The sequence below is a fragment of the Taudactylus pleione genome, unplaced genomic scaffold (genome assembly GCF_031769625.1).
Source record: "Taudactylus pleione unplaced genomic scaffold, aTauple2 ptg001288l, whole genome shotgun sequence".
NCBI lineage: Eukaryota > Metazoa > Chordata > Amphibia > Anura > Myobatrachidae > Taudactylus > Taudactylus pleione.
In genome coordinates this window covers 448,026-473,641 of record NW_028285688.1, presented here as the reverse complement: position 1 = coordinate 473,641, position 25,616 = coordinate 448,026, and the positions used below count along the sequence as shown (strand labels likewise).

General features: G+C 45.9%; 1 protein-coding gene across 1 annotated transcript in view; it reads right to left on the bottom strand.

Moving 5' to 3' along the window:
• Positions 1–25,616, bottom strand: part of LOC148443375 (deoxyribonuclease-1-like) — a 62,877-nt gene that overhangs the window by 31,987 nt on the left and 5,274 nt on the right. Inside the window, exons 2-4 of the mRNA XM_088462907.1 lie at positions 23,509–23,597; positions 6,898–6,981; positions 6,377–6,492 (exon numbers count right to left, since the gene is read on the bottom strand). Coding sequence (XP_088319033.1) covers positions 6,377–6,492; positions 6,898–6,981; positions 23,509–23,597 — 289 coding nt within the window. The remainder of the gene's footprint in view (positions 1–6,376; positions 6,493–6,897; positions 6,982–23,508; positions 23,598–25,616) is intronic.

The following is a 25,616-nucleotide window of genomic DNA, read 5'->3' as shown; positions in this document are numbered from 1 at the left end:
CTTCAGTGTAAAAACCAGCCAGGTGACGTGAACTATGATACTGGCTGCTAATTATGCACGCCTCTGAAACGGTGTTAAGACGCTCAGACATGCCTGCGTTCGCACCTCCGCTCCCCTGTTTCTAGTGGCCAGCCCCTGTTACCACCCATAAACTGCTTCTCCTGTCACTCACTCTGCTGGGCCTTCTATGCTGGGAGAGCGAACACTTCCCGATCTTTCGCAGTGGTTTGCACACGCGCACTGCAATGCATGCGCGCAATGCGAACCATCGGCAGCTACGAGCGATCGCTTCTTAGCGTCGGGTCTGAATCAGGCCCTCTGTCCTCAGGACCCCACACAGGTCACGTTTTCCAGGTCACCCAGCAGGTGCACAGGTGTAGTCATTACTCATTTACACATTTTAAAAGATCCACAGGTGGCGCTAAATATTTAACTTGTGATGCTGTGATGAGACCTGGAAAACATGCACTGTTTGGGGTCCTGAGAACCGAGTTTGAGAACCTGTGGCCTATACTATACCAACCTGCTACTACTTGCTCTGGGTACTACCATGCCATACTTATCAGGTAATCCCATGCCACTAGCTCCTAATGCAGTGATTTGCAACCTGATACACTTTGGGGGCCCCATTGGATGACCCCCTAACCTTCCAAAAGGCCAAACATTACCCATAATCTCAATAGTAAGGTAAATTAATACATTTAATTAATTAAAGTAATACCTACAGTATATGTAACAATATATTAGCATTTTTGGTAAACAGAAACGACAACAGTTGGCGAGTTCAAATAATGCTATTAATGCTTCATCCCTATTTCCATGTCATTTATCTCCATTGCTTTTGTGTAGCAGTTCAAGAGGGGAGGGGGGGGGCAAAACACTTTACTTGCCCACCCAATAACAATCATTGCCCCTGGTTCCTACGCCCCTGGCTGTGGACTACTAAGTGCGGGCAGGCCCCTTAAAAAGTGGGAGGCACATATAGAAACCGTTGTAATTTCTACACCGTTCACCTGATTTGGATGTAATTACCCTCAAATTAAATCTGAAAGTCTGCAGTTAAAGCACATCTTGTTTGTTTCATTTCAAAGCCATTGTGGTGGTGAATAGAGGCCAAAATATGAAAATTCTGTCAATGTCCCAATATTTATGCACCTGACTGTACATATATCATCAGGCTCCAGCACCTATATATCTCTTTTCTACTTTCTGATATTATGATAGTACCCAAAGGGAGGAAACACTATAAGAAGTGAGCAGAAGGAAATGTATTCTTAGGGGCATATTCAATTAGCCGCGATAAGCCGTTTTCAGCGAAAAGTTTTCGCTGGTGACCTCATTTCCGGGGATAAGTTTCCAGGCGGAAACTTATCCCCGTATTCAATTCCAAATACTTTTCGCCGGTGCGGAAAGTCAATGCATTGGAATAGGCGAAAAAGATTCGCCTATGAAATCTGTCGAAAAAAAGTGCAGAATTGGGGTTTTGGAGTGCAAACTTGCAGGATCCACCCAGCACCCTTGGGACAGTCCCCCAAAGGTAAACTGTGTCAAAAAAAAAGTAAAAAAAAAACTTAAGGATACCCCAAAAAAGTACTTTCATTTTGGGGCGAAAAAACCTTGGGGGACAAGCATAAAACTAACGAAATAGACTCCAGGGGGGTCCACAAGTATTCCCCAGGTGTTTTTAAGATTGCAGGTGCTTGCGGAAGGTGGATTTTTAACATTTTTTTTAAACCTTACTTTAGCAACTTTAAAATATGCTTGCACCCATTTTCGTGTACCCCAAATTTGCTGGGACTACTTATTTTGATGAAAAAATATTGCTTAATGCCATTCTTCACCACTTATGTAGAGACGCTAAATAGCACCTATTGAGAGCATTTAGGTACTCCAAATACCTCCAGGGAGGCTAGTCAGGGGCATCTAAAGTGATCCCAAATGTTAGTTCATCTTTTGGGGGGTGTCAGGCTGATTTCCCCAAAACTGACAGCACTTTTCGCCTGCTTGAGTTTCGCCGGGTCCAGTTTTTGCATCCTTTGGAATTGAATAGGGCGATAAGCGGGGACGCGCGAAAACTCCGGCATGCGAAAAGTGCGGTACTTTTTGCGGCTCATTGAATAAGTCCCTTAGTGTCCTGTACATCAAATTTCAATCAGAGGAGTGGGAGGAAGTGGGAGGAGTAATTAATAGAGAGAGGGAGAAATCAGTAGTAACTCTTAAACACCCCCCTTCTCCCTGCCCTGGTTTCACAGGGGTTTTGGCTTTAGTAAATAGGCAAACCCACTACTTGGCACATATACCCCATGGTGTGCATGTGCAGTTGGGGAAAAAATGTGCAATTTGTTTTGCATCCAAATCTACATGAGATCCATTCTAGACATCATCAGGGGTGTATCTAGTGATCCAAGCGCCCCTTGCAATGTAATGGACTGCTCCCCCCCTATGCAGTGCCCCCAATAGTAATCCCCCCTATACTGCATTGCCCCCAGTAGTAGCTCCCCCTATACAGTGCCCCCAGCAGTAGCCCCCTGTATATAGTGCCCCCAGTAGTAGTCCCCCCATACAGTGCTCCCCAGTAGTAGACCCCAGTAGTAGTCCTCCCCCTATACAGTGCCCCCAGTAGTAGTCCCCCCTATACAGTGCTCCCAGTAGTGGCCACCCCCCTAAAGTGCCCCTAGTATTGGCAACCCCTATACAGTGCCCCCAGTAGTGGCCACCCACCCCCTAAATTGCCCCCAGTAGTGGCCACTCCTATACAGTGCTCCCCAATAGCGGGCACCCCCCCATAAAGTGCCCCCAGTAGCGGCCACCCCCTATTTCAGTGCCCCCCCTGTAGTGCCAGGCTTACACACACAAGCACACACACAAAGAACAAAAAAATATTAAACTTACCTGACGCGACTGCCGCTGTCCGCTGAGTCCCGGACGCTCCTCTCCTGGACGTATGACGTCTCTCCCATCACATGCAGCGGGGGGAGCTGGAAGACGGAGCTCATTAGTGCGCTCCAGCCGGCTCCCTCCGCGGACGACGCAGCAGCTAATGAGAGTCTGTCTGACTCTCATTAGCTGGCTGCTATTACAAACACACAGCCGCCGCTGACGGATGTCTGATTGTAAACTGTGTAGAGCAGACCGCTCTCATTGCGGTCTGCCCTACACTTGTGGGGCCTGGGGACTTGTCCACCCCTTGGCTACTGGTGGCACTACCGGGCGGCGCCCCCCCCTTTGGTCGGCGCCTCTGGCGAGTGCCATCCTGGCCAATGGGTAGATACGCCCCTGGACATTATATACAGTATATTGACCTGTTTTCAAAATTCTTTAAGCTATCCTTTAGGAAATTACTTATAATTACATTTATTATTAAAAAAAAATAGGTAAACCTAGATTATTTTCAACTTTTAAACTCAGTTTTCATGTAGCACCCACTACACTCCTACCTCTATACTCATGTTACTGTAATTACACTTCTTTGTCACCATGAAATCCTATTATGCTGTCACAATCCTGAAATCACTGTGTGATGTGATTAAACAGGGCTATTGTACAGTGGTGGCTGTCACTGAAATGCGGATCTGTTCTGTTGTATTCAGGCGCCGCCTTGTGTCGAGTCCTAGTATCTCTGTTTCTTTTCAACATGAAAATAGGCTAAATTTAAATACCACCAACTTGAAGAGGACTTGGTAACAGTGGTGTCACAAGGTAGGTGCGGGGCGTGAGGGCCGAATCTGGGTGTCACCCGCCGAGGGATGACACCAAAGTGCCGACTCCTCAGTGACATAATGTTACAGTACAGCACTCAGCTCCTGACACAGTGAGGGTGCACACAGAGTGGTTCCCGGGGGCAGTCCGCACCTCCAGGACCCCCCTGGAGTGATTACAACTTAGATTCGGGCTGCGAGGCCATGCTCCCTATCCACTGTGCCAACATCTCTACCCATGAGGCCACGCCCCTTTTTTTACTGGCGCGCGGCTTCACTGCGCACACTACAGCCCTCCCGGCACCCGGGTGTCACCGCGGGGAGGAAAGTCACTGCTTGGTAACAGTCCAAATATTTATGTATAGGTTTCATTGGTTTAACAATTTATCTGTAGTAAACACTTGTGTGTTGTGAATATAGATTTCTTATGAGCTATATACTTAAAAAATATGTTACAGACATCTTGTTACAGTTGAAAATGTTGACTTGGTAATATTGTAGCACAGACAGAACCCACTAAAAGAGTGGCGCTCTAAAAAACAAAAAGGGAAAACACCCCAGCAAACAACAAACGGACAAAGTAAACTAACAGGATATAAATAACAAAAAGAAATGTGTGCTATATATGATTGGCAGGTCTTAACTAATGTTTAAAAGTAATTTTCTCTAATGAAAGGATCACTAAAATAGGTGTCTTTATATTAAAGACTTAATAATGGCATTCACAGACACATGTTATACTGTAGTTAGCATACTTACACAGAACTTTAGTTAAGGTTATTTCTTAAATATGAAGCAGGGTAGCGTAGTGGTTAGCATTACTGCCTCACAGCACTGACATCATAAGCTGCAGGGGCCCGGGTGGCAGCCAGCCAGAAACAGCGCTGGCGGCAATGGCATTTCAAATATGGCACTGGCCACGAGCCAATCACAGCTCGCAGGCTGGCAGCCAATCAGGAGTTGTCGATCCTGATTGACTGCCATTCCGCGAGCTGTGATTAGCTTGCGGCCAGTGACATATTTGAAGTGCCGCTGGCGGCAGGGCCGTAGGGAGGGTGGTGCGGCCGGTGCCTCTGCACAGGGCGGAATCCTCCAGCGGCACCGGCCACACACTTCTCTGCGCCGGAGGTCTGTAGGAAGAGACCTCCGGCAGTGGTGCACGCCGCACAGTGAATGTCGGAGCAGGATGCCGCCCTCCCTCCTCCCCTCGGAAGGAAAGGTAAGCGCTCAGGGGAGAGGAGGGGGGCGAAGAGGGAGTGAGAGGGGCGGCAGTGCTGCACAGGGTGCACTGCCGTCCAGCTACGGCGCTGGCTGGCGGCACTGGTTCTTCCTGGCTGCCGGTACATAACTGCAACGCGGCCACCCGGGGGCCCCATTCTCTCTGGGCCCGAGACTATGGGCCCGGCAGAACCCCCCTGATGGCGGCCTAGCCTACAAATACAGTATATGTGTGGAATTTGTATGTTTTCCACGTGTTTGCATGGGCGTCCTCCCACACTCCAAAAACATACTAGTACATTAATTGGCATCTGACAGAAAAATGAATCCTTGTTCCTGTGTCCATGTGATAGGGAATACTAGATTGTTGCCTCTACTTGGGCTGAGGTGAATGACCAAATATTGGGCAGAATGTAGCAAAGCCATTTTGCAGTATAACATCTGAGGTTTTACGCATCTAATGTATATATTTTCCCATATGTAAGAAAAGGGTCTGCAGCAAATATCTATTATTCTATGGGGCTGCGATGTGCCCGCATGCTTCAAGCTCTAGAAAGTGTAACATATAGATGGCGTTAGCTATAGGAGCCTGGAGCAGAGGTTCCCAAGAAGGTTTTAGGATATCCATGCTTGGTTAAATTAAATTGACTGAGGTGCTAATTAAGTTACCTTTGATAAAGCATGGATATCCTTAAAACCTGGACTGTAATGGCGGATTTTGTGAACCTCTGGGCTTCTTTTCGCAACAGGTCCCTTGCAGATGAGTAGGCCGATGGCCGCGTCCTGGTCAGGAACCAGGAATGCAATGCATCGCTGGGACGGCTGTGTGTCATGGAGCTGTCCCAACCTGAGCAAGATGCTGCAAACCGGCGGAAGATGCCGGAAGGTAAGTATGCAAAGATGCTCGTTAATGATCACATTATAAATGCGATCATTAATACATCTTGCCCAATCTCTGTAAAGTGCTGTGTAGTATGTGTATGTTATAGAAATAACAGGTAATCATTACAGTACTAGTCACCCTTAAAAGCTAACACTAAAGCTGCATACACACACACACAACGATTTAGTAAATGAACGATTTTAGTAAACTATTTTCATTCATTTTTTCAAGGGGAAAAATGAACGAAAATCGTTTACTAAAATCGTTCATGTACTAAATGTAATGAACGATTTTTTTGAACTACAAACGATTTTTGCATATTCCCTTACTGAAAATCGTTGAGTCGGTCAGTCTGACTGAACTACAAACTACAAACGTGAACGCACGTGAACGATAATCCTTCATCGTTTTATCTCAGAAAGTGAACGATTTTTTCAACGATTGAACGATAAATGATATCGTCATCGATAATCATTCAAAAAATCGTTGCGTGTGTATGCACCTATAGAATAATATACAGTAAGTATCAAAAATGTTAGAGAACATGTATGTTTTTTCCTTTTCGATGCCGGTTTACCTGTAGTAAGGGATGAAAACCTAGCAACAAAAGGTTCACGGATAAACACATCTGTGCCACAGTTTTCACAGTCGTCGTCGTAGTGATACCACTCTGTTGGCTTCAGTATGTCCTCTCTGCGGAGGAAAAAAACAAGACGAGCTCATCAACAAATCCCCATCTGCTACACGGTCTTTAATGGGACGACACAAGCTGCCCTTCACTTTCGGGCATCCTCTACATATATCACGGTCCAAAGGTCCACCAAGCAGGTGCTCACATCTCCCAACCCTGCAAGAATCACTTCTGACTGATGCTGTCAACTGTAACTCTGCACTGCAAGGCTCAGGCTGGCTCATTAAGGTGCTAATTATTTCATTTTAGGTTAAACATGTTATGCTCAGACTAGGAGATCTGCAGACAGGTGGTACACGGGGAGGCTGCCCTCAGGATGCCTCTTACCCTATGGCTGCAGTAAACTGCTCATAAGCGGAATGGAAGCTGATGGTGAGATTCATTATACCAATACAGTAGTCTCTTACCTGAACACATAAGCATACTTCTCCCGGTATGAGCTTCGGCCCAGGTGGTCAGATATTAGCACATTGTAGTTTAGACCAGTGGCCCTGCCATAAAACAGAGTAGCCTTAATTAGGTGTGTTTTGTAGTAGAGAAAGATACCTGTGTAGTAATAAGAATCAGCTACAAATTGTCATTTTTCAGCCTGTTATATGACAGAAGCGGATTGGTTGGTACTTTATCTCTCTACACATTATCTCTCTCCAAGCTTTGCTAAATCTCCCCCAAAGTGGGGAAGTTGCCCATGGCAACCAATCAGCTCCTAGCTATCATTTATTTAGCACAGTCTATAAAATAACAGTTATGGTGCATACACACGGTCAGATTTTTCTTCACATCTGAACGATAACGATTTCAAAAATCGTTCAGTCGTTCATATCTGAAGGAAAATCTGACATGTTTGAGCAATGAACGATGCGCGTTCCCAATGGTCAGATAACGATATCTGACATCTGATGTGTTTGCAGTCAGATTTGGACGATTCCATTCAGTTTAATGCAGTTAAAAATCGTTCATCGTTCAAACCGTTGGTCAAATCGTTCATACAATCTGACCGTGTGTATGCACCTTTAGAAACTGATTGGTTGAAGTTGCTATGGGCAACTTCTCCACTTTATCTCTCTCTAATGTTTGGTACATCTCCCCCTATATTGCTAGTTGTTTTTTTTTTCTTCTTAAGGTACAATTACTGTTTGAACTCAGGGCCTGATTCAGACCCGATCCCAAGCACTGAGCGCTCGCAACCGGGTCGATGGTGGCACAGAGCGCATGCGCACGACGAAGACGGCTCCGTCGTGCGCATGCGCGAGACCCGGATAGCGACGGGCAAGCCGTCGCTCCGGGTCTCGCACCAAAGGGGGCGTGCTGTCGATGTTGAGTGACAGCACGCCCCCTTTGGTGGGCGTGTCGGGGGGGTGGCTGCCCAGACGGAGGCATTCCTATGAGAACGCCTACCGTCTGGGGGAGGCCCCACTGACATCACGTGATGTCAGTGGGAGAGCTTTCGGCTCTGTTTGAGCCGAAAGCTCTCTGGGGCTTGCGGAAGCGAGACCCTACCACAAGAGTCTCGTCGCAAGCTCGATGGTCGCGATGGTCTTGACCATCGCGACCATCTTCCTGGCCGCTCGCTATAGCTGTGGTCACCCACAGCTATGCGAGCGGCCACGAGGCCGTTCTAAAAAAAAAAAAAAATACCGGCCCTGATTCAGAGCGTCCGATTCTGAATCAGGGCCTCATTTGCAAATCATTATACCTATATTTTATGCAATCAATTATAAACTTCTCTATAATTAAATGTTAACTTGAATCATTTCGACGAACCAGGTGCAGTGCCAATTTGTAACCTACTTTGTTTACAGGGGTAAAGCTATAGGGTTTAGCGGTGTTATCCAGGATCTAATCCCTATTTTTCATTTGTTTCTTTCCTAGTGCCTCTACCTAAGCCTCACATCTATTTTCCAAGGACTGAAGCAGACCTGGGGACACTGCAGTGGGTAAGTAATACCCCTTTTACACTGGAGCTAAAACCCGGGTTATTGCAGAGTTAACCCGGGCAGCTCTCTGGTGTAAAAGGGGAGAGGGTTGGATCGCCGGGTCGCGTGACCCGGCAATCCAACCCAGGTAAATAGCAGGGTTTAACACAGGCGTAGCCCATGATGGGTCTGGGTCACGATGACCTGGAGTGCGCTGCTAGCCGGCCGATTGGTCCGGCTTCAGTGGCGCTTGGAGATGAATTAATCTCCAAGCGTCCACTTTCACGCCGGGAAAGCCGGTTCTATGCAGACCCGACTCCGGTGTGAGTCGGCGCCGGCTAAATTCCGGGTCTGATCCGGATAGGGACTCTGGGCCTTATTCAGACCCGCTCGCAACCGCGTTGCGCTCGCAAGCGGGTCGATGGTGGCCCAGTGTGCACACATGGCGTGCGCAAGCCCCGGAGTGAGCGCAAAAAGCACTCGCTCCGTGGTTCACTACAAAAGGGGCGGCTGTCGATGTTGATCGACAGCTCGCCCCATTTTGTAGGTGTGGCGGGGGGTGGCTTCACAAACGGAGGCGTTCCCATGCGAACGCCTGCCGTTTGTGGGCGGCCCCACTGACATCACCAGTGCTTCCGAGAGAGCTCTACCACAAGGGTCTCGTTGCAAGCCCGATGATCTTGACCATCGCGACCATCATCCTGGCCGCTCGCAATAGCTGTGGGTGGTCACCCACAGCTATGCGAGCGGCCAGGAGGCCGCAACTAAAAAAAACAGCGCCTGCCCTGATTCAGAGCGAGTCCTCGCTTTTTGCGAGCGCCTCTGAATCAGGCCCTCTGTTCCAACTCCGGGTCAGACCCGGAATTTTGGTGGAAAAGGGGTATAACATTGCAAACATTCATAGTTTCCATAAGAGGGTTATCACCTCAGGAACCTCTGACTCCCTTTACTGGCAAGCCAACACGATTCAATAATTGACACATTGAAAGGAAATAAGTTTATTAAACTGTGTCTTCTCCGCCACTACTTCTGGCCAGGATCCAAAGGATTAAAGGTATCAGAGGTTGCTCAATAAAACAAATTGTTCCAATGCATTACACGTATCACATAATATCTTTAAATTACATTTAAAATGTTTTAAATTGTGCTATGGAAGTCCCCTCATTACTGATAATTATCCCTCACATAAGTATAACCTTAACATTTGCCTGCTGTACCCAGAGACCATAAAACAACACATACTGCATATGGGATGCAGTCATATGGACGGCGGACCGGATGCCAACGCCCGAATCCCGAAGCACGGCAAAATGCCGACACCGATATCCCGAAGGTGAACAGGAAACTGACGTCTGCAGCTCGAACCGATGGAATCCCGATCATCCGGACGGGTAAGTAACTGGCTCTCTCCCCGTGAAAGGGGGGGTTAGGTTTAGCCACCCACAGGGGGGGAGATTAGGGTTAGGCACCCCCGGGGAGGGTTAGAGTTAGGTTAGGGAAGGGGGGGTTAAGGTTAGGCACCACTGGGGGGAAGTTAGGGTTAGACACCCCCCTGTTATGGGTAGGTTTAGGTTGCGGGAAGGGGGGGTTATGGTTAGGCACCACCGGGGGGAGGTTAGGGTTAGGCACCCCCTAAGGAGGATAGAGTTAGGCACCACCAAGGGAGGGTTAGGGGGGGAGGGAAGGGAGAGGTTAGGGTACTTACCTACCGCTGTTGGGATTCTGCACCATGCGGGGTTCCACTGTCGGGATTTCAGCCGGCGGCTATTCAGCCACCGGGATATCATACAGACAATGGCCCTCATTCAGAGCCGCTCGTTAGCGGCAGTACGCTCGTTCCGAGCGATGTTTGCACATCTGCGCATGCGTACGGTTTTTAGTACGCATGCGCGAACCAGTCAGTGCGGCCGAAAATCGTTGGTACGCAATATAGCGAGGGCCTGCTATTTTGAGTGACAGAATGAGGCGTATGTGGGTGGTAACAGGGGAAGGAGCTTGAAAATGGGGAGTGGAGATCCGAACGCAGGCGTGCTTAAAGGTCAAAACGGGCGTTTTATGGGTGTGTATATTTAAAACAGCAGCGTCATTGACCACGTCACTGGGTTATTTTATAGCCAGAACTGCTCGCAAATTTGTGGTAGCAAACACCAACCACAAGAATAGCGAGCAGTTCATACCCTGGTCGATGTACTCGATTAATCTAATAAATAGCGGACATGACGTATGGTGCGAGCGGCCAGGGGGCGTTTTTAACAAATAAACGAGCGTATGTTTTGCTCGCTCGTTCAGACTTAGAGGTGTGAACAGACTGCAATGTGCGTACGGATCATTTGAATAGCCACCCCTTGTTTTTAAACGAACGACCACAAATAGCGAACGGCTCTGAATCAGGCCCAATATGCTTAGCACTAGATTTGGGTTTAAAAATTGATAGTTCAAACATTTATGGTCAGTCTTATGATGGTGCAATTAGTTTTGTAAGTTTGAACCTATGTTCAGGTAGCCAGCTCCATTGGTTCATAAGCTGTTGTCTGTTGTGATAGATTTCACTGTTTTGTTACTAAAGGATCTCTTGGAGTAAAGGTGCGTACACACACAACGATCAGGGCCAGCCCGAGCCTAATATTTTTGGTAAGCGAAGATACATTTTGGCGCCCCCTGGCTGAATTTGCACACTCTGATGGTGCGTGCTCACGACAAAAGAAAGGTGTGTGGTCTCATGGGAAAAGCCATAATCACAAGCGCCAATCATGCTGGGTACATGCCCAGTGCTCTTGGAGCTGCTGGGCATGCTCCCAGTCCCTTTCTCCAGTGAATAGATGCCGCATGCATGCATATGTCATCTATTCATCATGTACCCCCCCATCGCAAACACTTTGTCGCCAAAATAGGGATGGTTGTGAGGCATGCTAAAAAGAAAGGGGCGTGGTCACAAAATAGTATTCCCAATTCAAACTACATCACACAGTAGCAAGATCTTATTCACTTTACACCGCACATAGGGCCTGATTCAGAGCCGGACGCAATTAGCGCTCGCTCGTCCAGAAAATAGGGGTGGCTATTCAAATCAACCGTTCGCTCTTTGCGGTCTGTTCACGCCTCTAGGTCTGAACGAGCGAACAAAACTTAAGGTCGTTTTTTTAAAAAATACGCCCCCCTGGCCGCTCGCATCCTACGTCATGTCCGCTATTTATTAGATTAATCGAGTACATCGACCAGGGTATAAACTGCTCGCTATTTTTGGGGTTGGTTTTTGCTACCACAATTTTGCGAGCAGTTCTGGCTATAAAATAACCCAGTGACGTGGTCAATGACGCTGCTGTTTTAATTATGCACACCCATAAAACGCCCGTTTTGACCTTTAAGCACGCCTGCATTCGGATCTCCACTCCCCGTTTTCAAGCACCTTCCCCCGTTACCACCTACATACGCCTACTCCTGTCACTCAAATTATCAGGCATTCGCTATTTTGCGAGCACATGAATTTCGACCGCGCTGACTGGTTCGCGCATGCGTATAACGATCCATACGCATGCGCAGTTGGGCAAACATCGCTCGGAAGCGAACGAGCGGCCGCTTACGAGCGGCTCTGAATCAGGCCCATAGTGTCCGATTCACATTACACCACATAGTAGTGTCCCTTATTTATGTTCTGACACACAGTAGTGCCCCTTTTACACAATGCCAACATTAGTGCCCTTTTACACAATGCCCACAGTAGTAGTGCCCCTTATACACAATGCCCACAGTAGCAGTGCCCCTAATACAATGCCCGCAGCAATAGTGGCACTTATACATAATGCCCACAGCAGTTGTACCCCTTCTGCAGTGCCGTCAGTAGTGGTGCCCCTTCTGCAATGCCCCTGTAATAGTGCCCCAGTAGTAATGCCCCCTGTAATAGTGCCCCTGTAATAGTGCCCCCAGCAGCCCCTGTAGAAGTGCCCCCAGTAGCCCCTTAAGTATTGTCCCCAGGAGCCCCTGTAATAGTGCCACCAGCAGCCCCTGTAGAAGTGCCCCCTGCAGCCCCTTAAGTAGTGTCCCCAGCAGCCCCTGTAATAGTGCCCCCAGCAGCCCCTGTAATAGTGCCCCCAGCATCCCCTGTAATAGTGCCCCCAGCATCCCCTGTAATAGTGCCCCCAGCAGCCCCTTAAGTAGTGTCCCCAGCAGCACCTGTAGCAGTGCCCCCAGCAGCCCCTGTAATAGTGCCCCCATTAGCCCCTTAAGTATTGTCCCCAGCAGCCCCTGTAGAAGTGCCCCCAGCAGCCCCTGTAGTAGTGCCCCCCAGTAGCCCCTGTAATAGTGCCCCCAGTAGCCCCTGTAATAGTGCCCCCAGTAGCCCCTGTAATAGTGCCCCTAGTAGCCCCTGTAATAGTGCCCCCAGTAGCCCCTGTAATAGTGCCCCAGTAGCCCCTGTAATAGTGCCCCCAGTAGCCCATGTGGGCGCCCGGCAAATGGAGTCTCCCTGCGGCGGCCGCGGAAAGGAGTGTGGCGGGGGGGGGGGGGCGGGGAGACTCCCTGCGGCGGCCGCGGGAAGCAGTGTGGCAGGGAGGGGGTGGAAGGAGCGTGGCGGGTGAAGAGCGTGTGGCGCGGGGGAACAACGGGGCGGTAAGGAGTCAATGTGACGGCGGGAGGAGGGTTCCTATAAGTTTGACTGCGCTGGGGATTGAGCGCCCTCTGCTGGCTGGCGCCATACGCACGTGCGTAGTCGGCGTAACGGGCGGGCCGGCCCTGACAACGATGTAAGTAATGAACGATTTTCGTTGAACGATTTTCGTTCAGTTTTTCCATTGAAAAAGTGAACGAAAATCGTTTTACAAAGTAGTTGGTTTTACTTTACATAATAAACGATTTTCTGTGTGTTGAAGGAAAAATGTTGCAACTTCTATTGAAAATCGTTCAGTTGGCCAGTCTGACTGAACTACAAACTACAATCGACAAATGTGAACGCGCATGAACGATAATCGTTCAATCGTTTTACACTGAACGATATTTTCAACGATTGAACAATAATGACGTTGTTCTAGTTAAATCATTCAAAAAATCGTTGTGTGTGTACGCACCTTAAGCCTTAGGGCCTGATTCAGAGCCGCTCGTAAGCTGCCGCTCGTTCGTTCCGAGCGATGTTTGCACAACTGCGCATGCGTACGGATCTTAATACGCATGCGCGAACCAGTCAGTGCGGCCGAAAATCGTTTGTTCGCTAAATAGCGAATGCCTGCTATTTTGAGTGACATGAGGAGGTGTATGTGGGTGGTAACAGGGGAAGGTGCTTGAAAACGGGGAGTGGAGATCCGAACGCAGGCGTGCTTAAAGGTCAAAACGGGCGTTTTATGGGTGTGCATAATTAATACAGCAGCGTCATTGACCATGTCACTGGGTTATTTTATAGTCAGAACTGCTCGCATGATTGCGGTAGGAAAAACCAACCACAAAAATAGCGAGCAGTTCATACGCTGGTCGATGTACTCGATTAATCTAATAAATAGCGGACATGACGTAGGATACGAGCGGCCAGGGGGCGTAGTTTTCCAAAAAACGACCGCATGTTAGGTTCGCTCGTTCAGACCTAGAGGCGTGAACAGACCACAAAGAGCGAACGGTTCATTTGAATAGCCACCCCTTTTTTCTGAACGAGTGAGCGCAAATAGCGTCCGGCTCTGAATCAGGCCCTTAGTTAGGTAATAGGTCCATTACATAGACAAGTTTTGCTGTCAGATGATGTAGCTAGACTAGCCTTTTTGAAGTAATAGGATGTCATTCTGAAAAAACAAAATTCTGACCCAAACACTCTCTCAAATTACCGTCCTATCTCCCAGCTCCCATGCCTCTCCAAGCTACTTGAGAGACTTGTCTACACCCGCCTCACACACTTTCTTAACTCACACAACTTATTGGACCCACTTCAGTCTGGCTTTCGTTCCCAACACTCCACAGAGACAGCACTGACTAAGGGCCTGATTCAGAGCCGCTCGTAAGCGGCCGCTCATTCGCTCCGAGCGATGTTCGCACAACTGTGCATGCGTATGGGTGTATCTGTTACCATCTTTAATAATTAATTAGCCAATATTATTTAAAGTAGACATTTGTCATTAAGAGTGCCCCAGCGACTAGCCCTCTCTTTCCTTCTTTTTCTTTTCTACTTATGCAATATTGGGCTGTGGGAGCACCACCAACAATAATTATTGATACAGTTGTATCTAGATAATCTAACAGTTGGTTTCTACTAATAATTACTATTATCTTAACTTTTGAGTTCTGGGCGGAATTTTTCCCTTTTTTCTTGTACCATGCGTATGGGTTGTAATACGCATGCGCGAACCAGTCATTGTGGTCGGAAATTGTGTGCTCGCAAAATAGCGAATGCCTGCTAATTTGAGTGACAGAATGAGGCGTTTGTGGGTGATAACAGGGGAAGGTATTTGAAAACAGGGAGTGGAGATCCGAACGCAGGCGTGCCAAACGGTCAAAACGGGCGTTTTAAGGGTGTGCATAATTAACAAAGCAGCATCATCGACCACGTCACTTGGTTGTCTTTTAGCCTGAACTGCTCGCATGATTGCGGTAGGAAAATGCTACCACAAGCACTGCGAGCAGTTCAGATGCCTTTCGATGTACTCGATTAAACTAATAAATACCGGAGATGACGTAGGATGTGAGCGGCCAGGGGGCGTTTTTAAAAAAATAGTGAGCGCATGTTTCGTTCGCTTGTTCAGACATAGAGGCGTCAACAGACCGCAAAGAGCGAGCGCTCTATTTAAATATCCGGCCCCTTTTTCTGAACGAGCGAGTACAAATAGCGTCCGGCTCTGAATCAGGCCCTAAGGTAGTAAATGATCTGGTCACTGCCAAGGCTAAAGGTCATTACTCACTCCTAATTCTTCTAGATCTCTCTGCTGCTTTTGACACTGTTGACCACTCTCTTCTCAAACAAACACTACAATCCCTAGGTCTTAAGGACAAAGCTCTTTCTTGGTTCTCTTCCTACCTATCTGATCGCTCTTTTACTGTTCGTTTATCTGATTCTGCCTCCGCTTCGCTACCTCTATCAGTTGGAGTACCGCAAGGCTCTGTCTTAGGTCCTCTGCTATTCTCAATCTATACCTCCTCTCTTGGCAAACTAATCCGCTCTTTTGGATTTCAGTACCATCTGTATGCGGATGATACTCAAATCTACCTATCCTCCCCAGATTTATCACCATCTGTATTGGTCCGTGTCACTGAATGTCTTTCTGCCATTTCATCTTGGATGTCATCTCGCTACCTGAAACTTAATATTTCTAAAACAGAATTAATTATATTTCCACCAGCCAATAACAGTTACCAACCTGATCTCTCAATCTCTGTTGATAACTCGACAATCCATCCTGCCCCACAAGCTCGCTGCCTAGGTGTCATACTTGACTCTGAACTGTCCTTTGTTTCCCACATTCAATCTGTCTCAAAATCATGTTACATACATCTAAAAAACATATCCAAAATTCGACCATATCTCACACAAGACACTGCTAAAACTCTAATCTATGCACTCATTACTTCCCGCATTGACTATTGCAATAGTCTCCTTACTGGCCTTCCCAAAAACAGGCTATCGCCATTACAATCCATTATGAATGCAACTGCGAGTCTTATCTTCATTGCCAAACGTTCATCGTCTGCTGCACCACTCTGTCAGTCCCTCCATTGGCTGCTGGTTTTCTACCGTATTCAATATAAAATACTTTTACTTACACATAAGGCTATTAACCAAACCACACCAACATACATCTCTTCACTCATTTCAAAATATCTCCCAACCCGACCTCTCCGCTCAGCACAAGATCTACGTCTCTCATCCACACGCATTACTTGCTCCCACTCACGGTTACAGGACTTTCTTCGGGCTGCACCCACTCTATGGAATGCCTTACCACACACAATAAGACTTTCTTCTAGTCTCCAATCCTTCAAGCATTCCCTGAAAACTCACCTCTTCAGGCAAGCTTATCAGATTCCAGAACCGCCCACATAACCTTCATAGCTTCCATAAGTAATTAAATCCCCTTTCACAGTCCACACATAACCTCACACATTGTCTTTCTTTCACATCCTCCTGATGTTTGGCCTACATTCCTGTGTGACTGGATCATGCAGCCCACCAAGCAACTTTCCATTCTGGCTGGACCAAAATTGCAATATATAGCACCAATTCTTGTGTATCAATCCCTCTTTCCCTATAGATTGTAAGCTTACGAGCAGGGCCTTCCTACCTATATACGCAACGGAATATGCTGCGCTATATAAGAAACTGTTAATAAATAAATAAATAAATTCCTCCTGTAGTCATTGTAACTAACTTCAATTTATACCAGTTGCTTGTTTGGCACATGTATTGGCTTACTGTACTTAGTCCAGGAGACCAGAACTGTTTTTTTACTTCACATGGGTACTGAGATTTGTAGATATCAATATTATTTACATATGTTTTGTGCTAAAATAGTCTTGCAGCTGTTTTTTGTCTGACATAAAAGAGGTAACTAATTGCTAGTTTTTTGCTTCCTAGGAGCGGGATCTGACAATCTCTGGTATATTCACAGGCTAGTCAGCTTGACCCTAGTCTGACCTCTCTCTCATCTGTTGCCCAGCTGCGATGACGCAGATAATGTTGACTGGTGCAGTATAATGTGCAGTATAATGTGAATGTCTACCAATTAGTAACAAGGACCTGTATTCTTTCACAGAACCTTTCGATCTCCCCCAACTACTAAGTTCCGCTGGAAGCAATTTCTTCGGGGATCTGTTCCTCTCCAGTGGCTAGGTCACCTTGTCTTTTCCCCTTTCTTTTATGCCGCCCGTGAGTCCTCCTTAGGGCCGTATTCAATTAGTTTCGCATCTGCAGAAAAGTTCCGCCTGCCCGACTTTTCGCCTACATCGCGTGTTTTGGATGCGAAAACTTATCGTGCGCGTCCCCACTTTCCGCCATATTCAATTCCCAAACAGGCGAAAACGGCAAGCGGTGAATGCAGAAGAGGCGGAAAGTACTGTCAGACTTGGGGAAATCAGCCTTACCCCCCAAAAAAGATGCACTCACATTGGGGGTCAATGTAGAAGTTTTCCAATAGTCTTAATAAAACTAATTGGGTACTGAAGTTTTTAAAATCCTTGTTATTAACGAAGTGGTGAAGAATGGCATTAAGCAGTACGTTTTGGTGAAAATAAGTACTGTAGTCATGTCAAATTTGGGGTACTTGAAAATGGACACTAGCATAATTTAATGTCTCTAATGTGAAGTTTTAGAAAAGTTAAATTCCTTCATCATTCAAGCACCTGCAATCCCAAAAACACTTGTCCCCTTCTTAGAGCATCCTCAGAGGCTTTTCGCTAGTTTTTGAAGTTGTCCCCCAACTTTTGTCATTTTTGCCCCAAATTTCAAAGGCATTTTTTTTGGGGTGTTCCTTGTATTTTTTTTTTTCATCTTTTTGTGGGTGAATTGGTCTTTGGGGGGGGGTACCAAGGGTTTTGAGTGGTTTCCCAACATCTGCACCCAAAAATATAGATTTTACACTTTTTTTCACCTGCTATTCTGTGGAGTAAAAGTATCGCCTATTTCAGTGCCTTGACTTTTCGCATAGGCAGAATGGAATTGAATACGGAGTGAAAAAGGCGAAGATATCGCAAAAAAACATGTCAAAACGGCTTTTCGCTCCTAATTGAATACGGCCCTTAGTAGTAGTAGTAGCTAACTACATAATTCCCGCACCCTTCAAGTCTGTTCATCTGGGGGCCGGTCTCTTTCTCCTTCCTCTGGCCCTGTGAACAGCCGCTCAAGGAGGTACTGAGCCATGACAGACCTCCCTCAGCTTCAGCCAAAACTCCTGAAACTGCCTCTAACTCTGTGAGGGAGCGCAAGATGAGCAGAACCCCTTCTAGTTCAGTGAGGTGGGGCTGCACTCTTTATAACCATCTGGGCAGAGTTCTTGGATCACTCCCGCTCTGTCCGTGAGCCTCCTCTTCCTATATATTAGTCCCGGCATGCGGGCTTCTAAAAAGCCCTAAAAATCCTGACAGTGTGATGCCATTAACTTTCCTTTAGCAAACTCCTAAGTCTCCAAAACAATTACATTAAATGTTTAAAACAGCATATACCTCCTACATCCTCTCTCCATATATACAAGTTTCTTTTATACAATAAACAACCCCCTGAAGTGAAGACTGCCTTGGAGACCCTGACGTCGGTGTGGCCACTGTCTCATCTACCCTTTTGGAAAGTGTGGAACCAATTGATATTCCAGCTTCAGTCTCTATGCTATATCCATTGTCTGTGTTTGTGAATTCCAGGGTCTCACAGAAGTAACAGCTATCCCCATAGTCTCAGGATGAATCCTGATTTCTCTTCCTAAATGGAGTAGGTGTTGCCTGTGGTAGGTCTTAATTTGGCCAGATGCTCCCCCTGGCTTAATTTTATAGGAGGGGATCTCAGGGACTTGTTCTACCACAAAAGGTTCTGACTTCCATTTGTCAGGTTATATCTTTGTGGGGCTTCTAGGTTTTCAACAAGCACCTTGTTGCCAGGAAATAGTACGTAGTGACACACTTTTACACTGTACCGTTCCTTATTTTTCTCTCCTAGCCGTTCAGGTGTTCTTTTGGCAAGTTGACAGGCTGTCTGAAGATCTTTTTGCAGCTGTTCTACATACTTGTTGTGAGGAATATTGCTAGAATGTTGCAATGTTAAGCCCAAGCAGATGTCTATGGGCAGCCTAGCTTCTCTCCCAAACATCAGAAAGGGAGATCCCCTGGACTAATTTTTAGTACAATTGTACACGTGGACCAAACTTCAGATGTACCGACCCCATTGAATCTTCTGGAAGGGATCCAAGGTGCCCAGTATAGTATGGTGTGGTTCACAATTTTCTTATGCCACAGACTTCACACAATTCCAAGATAAACTCTTGACATCCAGCCCCTGATCAGAATGTAACTGGGCAGGCAAAACCATAATGGTGAAAGATTTTCTCCCAAAACATTTTAGCCACCGAAATTGCTCTCTGATCACAGGTCAAAAATGCTTGCGCATAGTGGGTAAAGTAATCCGTGATCACTAGGATATTGTGTTTTTCCCATCTTCAGAGTCAATGCTTAGAAAATCTGATAGATACTAACTCCATTGATCCATTTGTGTGAATATTTTTCGAAGGAGCTTCCTTACTAAGCGAGTCTTCCTAAGTACACAGTTCCCACAGGTATTACAATACCTATCTATATCTTCCACCATTTTGGGCCAATGAAACCGGTCCATAATTGGACCAAACGTTTTTTTTGTCAAATCCAAAATGGCCATGGTCATTGTATAATGACTTAAGGACAAGCGAATTAAATTTTTCAGGTAATATTATTTTGCCTTCCTTTTTACTACCTGTTTACACAAAACCCAATTCTTTATTCACAATTTTCTATATTGTTGGCAGAGGAGCTGGACTCTTACATGATCCCTAGCTAATGGCCGGTACTTCCAACCTCCTTCAATGGCCCTGCGAAACCTCCCAGTTGCAGAGATCTTCCTTTTAGGCCTGTATAAGGTCATTGTAGAGTAATTGCTGTAAGACAGCCATTTTGAGTTGGAATAGACAGCAATAACCCAAAGAGAGACAGAGCACTCCCTTATAGCTCCCCAGGAGGTAACATAGTCCCCTGTTATCCTAAGGTTGGGGACTGATGGCATAAGCCCTTAACCTCTGATGCGTGAGTCACCTTAAAGCAAACATTTTCATCAATGTTGTTGATCCATGACCAACACTTTAAACAGAACTCATAAACTTCTAGGGCAATGAGCCTCCTGTGTCCCGTGGCATCCAACTTTGCTGTAGTTTGAATGTAGGTCATCAAGTGATTTGTACACAACTAACTACTTTAATACGAGGAACTCCAGTTTGGTTGCTGGATAGTACCTCTCACTAGAAGTGAGCCCGCGACTTATGTAGGACAGCAGGCTCAGTTGGTTGTCATGTATTTGCTTTGGTAAAGAACACCTCCCAGTCTATCCAAGGATGCATTAATGTGTAAAATATAGGGGCTAGTTGGTTCCACATTGGCCAGAACTGATGTGCTCGTCAAGTTCTCCTTCAGTTTTTGAAACACCTGTTCACACTGTGAGGTCCACCTATCCCCAAACTCCTAATTGACACTATAGAAGGACCCTAGTTCTCTCTTAGTGAGCGGTCTGGCAATCTTTGAAAACTGCAGGACAAAAAGGTGGAAGTAGATGCAAAAACTTTGAAAAGAGCGCAGCCTCAACTTTAGAAGAGTAGGTCGCAATCACATCGCAACTTTTTATATGCCCAGTGTATTTTACTGATCCCTGACAGAGTTTACACTTTTCGAGAGAAAGCTTAAACCTGTGGTTCATTCGCGATCAAGAACTTTCAGCAATGTCTGATTGTGTTCTTCCAAGGTCCAACTAAACACTATTATATCATCCATATATACTACCACCACCTCCCGGTGGTTCATATCTCCTATTGCTTTGTTCCATATATTTCTGGAAAGTGGCTGGGGCACCATTTATTCCCTGGGGACATACACTAAAATTCAAAGAACCTCAGTGAACAAATTAATGCTGTCTTTTCTGCATCCTTTTGGTTCATGGGGATCTGATAGAACCCACTCTGGAAATCCAACACAGAAAACCACTTCCCCTCATATATGTTATTGAGGTTATTAATACTGTAGGAACAAAAAAAGGCACATTTTATTTGATTTTAGCTGTTTTTTTTTTTTTTTTTTAAGAAAAAAAATCCAGATCCAAAACCAAAACACGAAAACAAAACACCAAGGAAAAAAATCCAAAACCAGATTCATATCCAAAACCAGGGGAGATCCAAAACCAAAACATGAGGGTCGACGCTCATCTCTACTCACAATACCTTTGAGGCTGGATTTCTGAGATTTTTGACTAGGCATTGCTCCTTTACTGAATCAGGAAAGTGACATTCTGATAACTGTACTACGGTTTCTCACCAGACTTCATAGATGTCTTCTTCTGTGGGGACAGGGCAGATCCCAGAAAAGATTCACAATCACCTGTATCATTCTTCATAATGAATTCCACCACCCCCCTTCCTATCTACCCTTGTAAGGAAAACAGCATTTTTGTTTTAATCAGTGCTTGCTGCCCCTTGGTGGTAGGCACTATTGTTATCAGCATGCTGATTAGTTAATGGAAGAGATTCACCCACAGGTTCTTCACAAGATCACTTGTCTTCCCCTTGCTCTGCTGTCGGCCATATAATGCTCCATCTTCTTCGAATCACATCTGTAGCAGGTACAGTACCATGGAGAGAATCATCTCCCTCTCTTTTGGCTCCTGGGTAACTTTTAGAACTACATAGATTGTCCCATACTCCCACCTCCAACAATCTACTATTCTAGGTTTTTTGCCCCATAGAGTTGTCTTATAGCAGCACATTATGTGTGCCATTCAAATTTCCTCACAATGCCAAGCAATAAAAGGGGGAACCTTCTTCCTGTCACACCACTCCCAAGATATATTTTCCATGTAACTGTACCATCTGGTAAAGAGGAGATCAGCTTTGAGTATACCCTGCATATCTCAGCAGTGCCTCCAATTTGTAGTCAGGTGTAGTGTACCTTTTCTTTGTTAACCATGATTACTAACACCTTTTTGTAGGATTAACCTATTTATGCTTTTTTTTTTTCAACAATGCCTCTACCCAAACCTCACATCTATCACCTGGAAAACTGAAGCCGATCTAGGAACACTTCAGCAAGTTGGTAAATCTCTGTACAAACCTTTTAAGCCCCTTCTAGACCTTGGCGACCTTCTCTGTCTTCCAACTTCCTTTCTTTTTTTGAATGAAAACCAAACACTTAAATAATAAAGTTTATTATATTGATTCTTCTTCACCTTCGAATCAGGGCAGGATCCAATGTATTTAAGGCTAGTATCAGAGGATGCACACTAAATGAATGTGTTCAAATGTATAACACATATAATACAATATATTTTACAATTCCCTGCAATTCTTATTCCATCAATTGTCACTATCAAGAGTGGGATAATTTAAATAAGGGAACTTAACTAGAATAAACAGTATCTATGAAGATCAATGTGAAATGAGTATCCCCTTGATACTGATAATTTAATTCACACTAGCCTTACCTAATGCTATACACAATCCTGCAGTACCCTTATACCCCATGGCACCACACTATCACTCACACTATCATACCCCAAATAACCAAGAGCAAAATAATGCACTTAGCACTATAATAGTTTAAAGCTGAAAGTTCACACAGTCATGGCCATTCTTTCGGTGGTGCACTTGTTGCTTTACGTTGTTGTGAGCAGAAAACCTAGGTTCCTGTGGTTGTAGTCACTAGTATCCATCACATTTACATCAATTAGTATTTTGTGGCTGTACAGCTGCTCTGTGACCCTGGTCAGCTGTTGAAATAGATGCCTCTTGCCAGCTTCTGTCATCCACTGCAGCCATTGGATCACTCTGCGTGAACATCAGACATCTGGGTAACCCTCAGGTTACTGAGGATGGCCGTGAAATTTACGCAGTCTGGGCCAGTGAGGCTGCATTGGAAGATACAGGCACTGGCCTTGGCACGCATAGAAAACTGGGGCCTACATGCCCCCGTTTTATAAATTGCTTTCTGTAGGAACCCCTGCCCCGCACCCATGTCAATCATTCTGCAGTGTAGGGGGCACTGCGAGCGATCTCGTAGTACAATATCTACACATGCACTGTATAGATCCTGCACATGCGCAGATCAAAAACTATCAGAGCTGTACGCAAACCATCGGGCTTGCGCAGAACTCTGAATTAGGCCCTGTGAAAGCCAAAATTGGTATGTATTCCAACTCCGTTATAAAGGCTCACTGGATTCCTAAGCAGATAACTAAACTTGTTAGAAAGCAGTTTTACCATGAATTTATGTCCATAATCTAACAACAGGCAGAATGGATTTGTCTTTGTTTGTTTATCTTTACTAAAGGTATCAGTGTAGAAGTATTTTCATGACTCTTTTTGTGTCTGTAGAAGCGAATTTCAATATTTATTTTTGATGTATAGTTTTTTTTTAAAGGGTTTTACTCACAAGTTGAGCTCCTGGACAAGTCTAATAATAGCTGTGTCATCTTTACTCATAACCTCTTGAATAGAAATAAGTTCATATCTTCTCAGGATCTGTAATAGAAATATCAAAGTGCAAATATCAGTATTGCATGTTCTATTAAACAGTTAACTAACCTTACATATACTTGTCTTATACTTTTAAATGTGAATATTGCAAAGATATTGGCCCTGATTCAGACTCGCTTGCAGCCGCTGGCCGCTCGCTGAGTCTGTGGGCATTTTTTTTTGTCTCCAGGCCGCTCGCAAAGCTGTGTGTGACCACCCACAGCTTGTGCGAGCGGGCTGGAGACTGTTGCGTTTATCGCGACCATCAGGCTTGCAACGAGACCCTGGGGTAGGGTTTCGGCTGCCGCAAACCCAAGTGGACTTCCTGCTCTAATAAAGCAGGAAGTCCACTACTAACATCACTTGTGATGTCAGTAACCCCTCCTACAAACGCCAGGCGTTCCTAAGGGAACACCTGCATTTGTCCGGCCGCCCCCCCTACCCGCCCACAAAATATGGCGAGCTGTCAATCAACATCGACAGCCGCCCCGTCTTGTTGCGAGCCCTGGAGCGACTGAACTTCAGTCGCTCTGCGGGGCTCGCGCATATGCACGCCGGACGCAGCGCATGCGCAGGGCCATAACATTGAGACGCTTGCAAGCGGCTCTGAATCGGGCCCTTTATCCATTGTCCTGCCATTGCTTATATTAGGAATGTTAGCAGATGTCTCTACAGCTTCCTTTTTGAAAGAAGTCCCTAGAATCAAGTGGATGATTCTACTTCTTCTGGTGCAATGTATCAGGCTAATATTTAATTCATGTAATTAGTTCCAGAAGCTAGTTTCTGAAATTAATAAAGGGTCTGATTCTGCGATTTTCACAAAGCAGAAACTTACGCAGATTGAGCGATTGTTTTCTACTGCGCTTGCGTGAAAGCTGCAGTGTGAATGCTCAGCGATTGCATTGGGATTACGCTCGTACAGAGGAACAACTCTCAAAGTGAATGACAGGTAGTCAGCATTTGGGGGTGGTTAGAAAAACGTTGGCGTGTCTGGATCGTTTAAATGCCGTTTCATGTGAATAAATTAGCCATTGTGCTCTCCTTCAGAGCATGAGAACTCTCGATTGAATGACTTGATTTAAAAAGATAAAATAAAATTAGCAGAGTTAGAAGATTGACATATGTTCAACTCTAAAGGCCAGTACACACTAGACCTCGTCCTCGTAAGCAATGGGACCCGGCAGGGTGCCGGCATCGGCAAGTGCATACACACTTGCCGATGCTGGCATCGACTGCGTGACGGCAGGGGCCATGCTGCATTCGCTAGCATGGCCCTCGCTAATGATGTCACCCGTTGGACCTGCATGCAGCCGCGATGGGCGATGTCGCTGACGACGCTCGGGAGCAAAGCACATAAGGGCCTGATTCAAAGGTGCATGCAAATCCGTTGCGACTGCAGTTCCGTACGCAGTGGTTTTGTGAAAATATACTAATGATTTAGCTGATGTCTTGTGCACGGGGTCGATCACCTCTGACGTCTCACCTATGGTGACTGCATCCAAAACACGAAACATCGGAACACACATTGAACAGCTGCGTACGAATTTCAGAGGCTCACTAGGGCACGCTCAAAAAAACAGTCCTGACACGCCTGCGTTTTTGGAGTCACCCTCCATTACCTCCCCAAACGCAGACTACCTAGCATAGCATGTACTGTTCGTGATTTTACACACAGAAAATAAAATCAGGAACAATACATGCTACATACTAACTAAAATATATATGTATGCATTATTGTCAAGGCCAAGCTATTCCATTTCTCTCTGGTGTGGCGAGCAGAGCAGATCGCTAGAAGAAATCAGGAAGAAGGAGAGAAAGGGAGAAGTTGGAAAGCACACTTTTTGTGTTTCCATGTTTCAGAAATGGACCAAGAGGCACTCAGCACTTTATGAAGACATTTGACCTCAGATCGACCGTCAACTACTCAACCATATAACCAAGCACGGGCACCTTCCATGATTATTTGAATTGGGAAAAACACGATGACGAAGTTCAGACCGCCCTAACAAACTAAGAAGAGGCGGA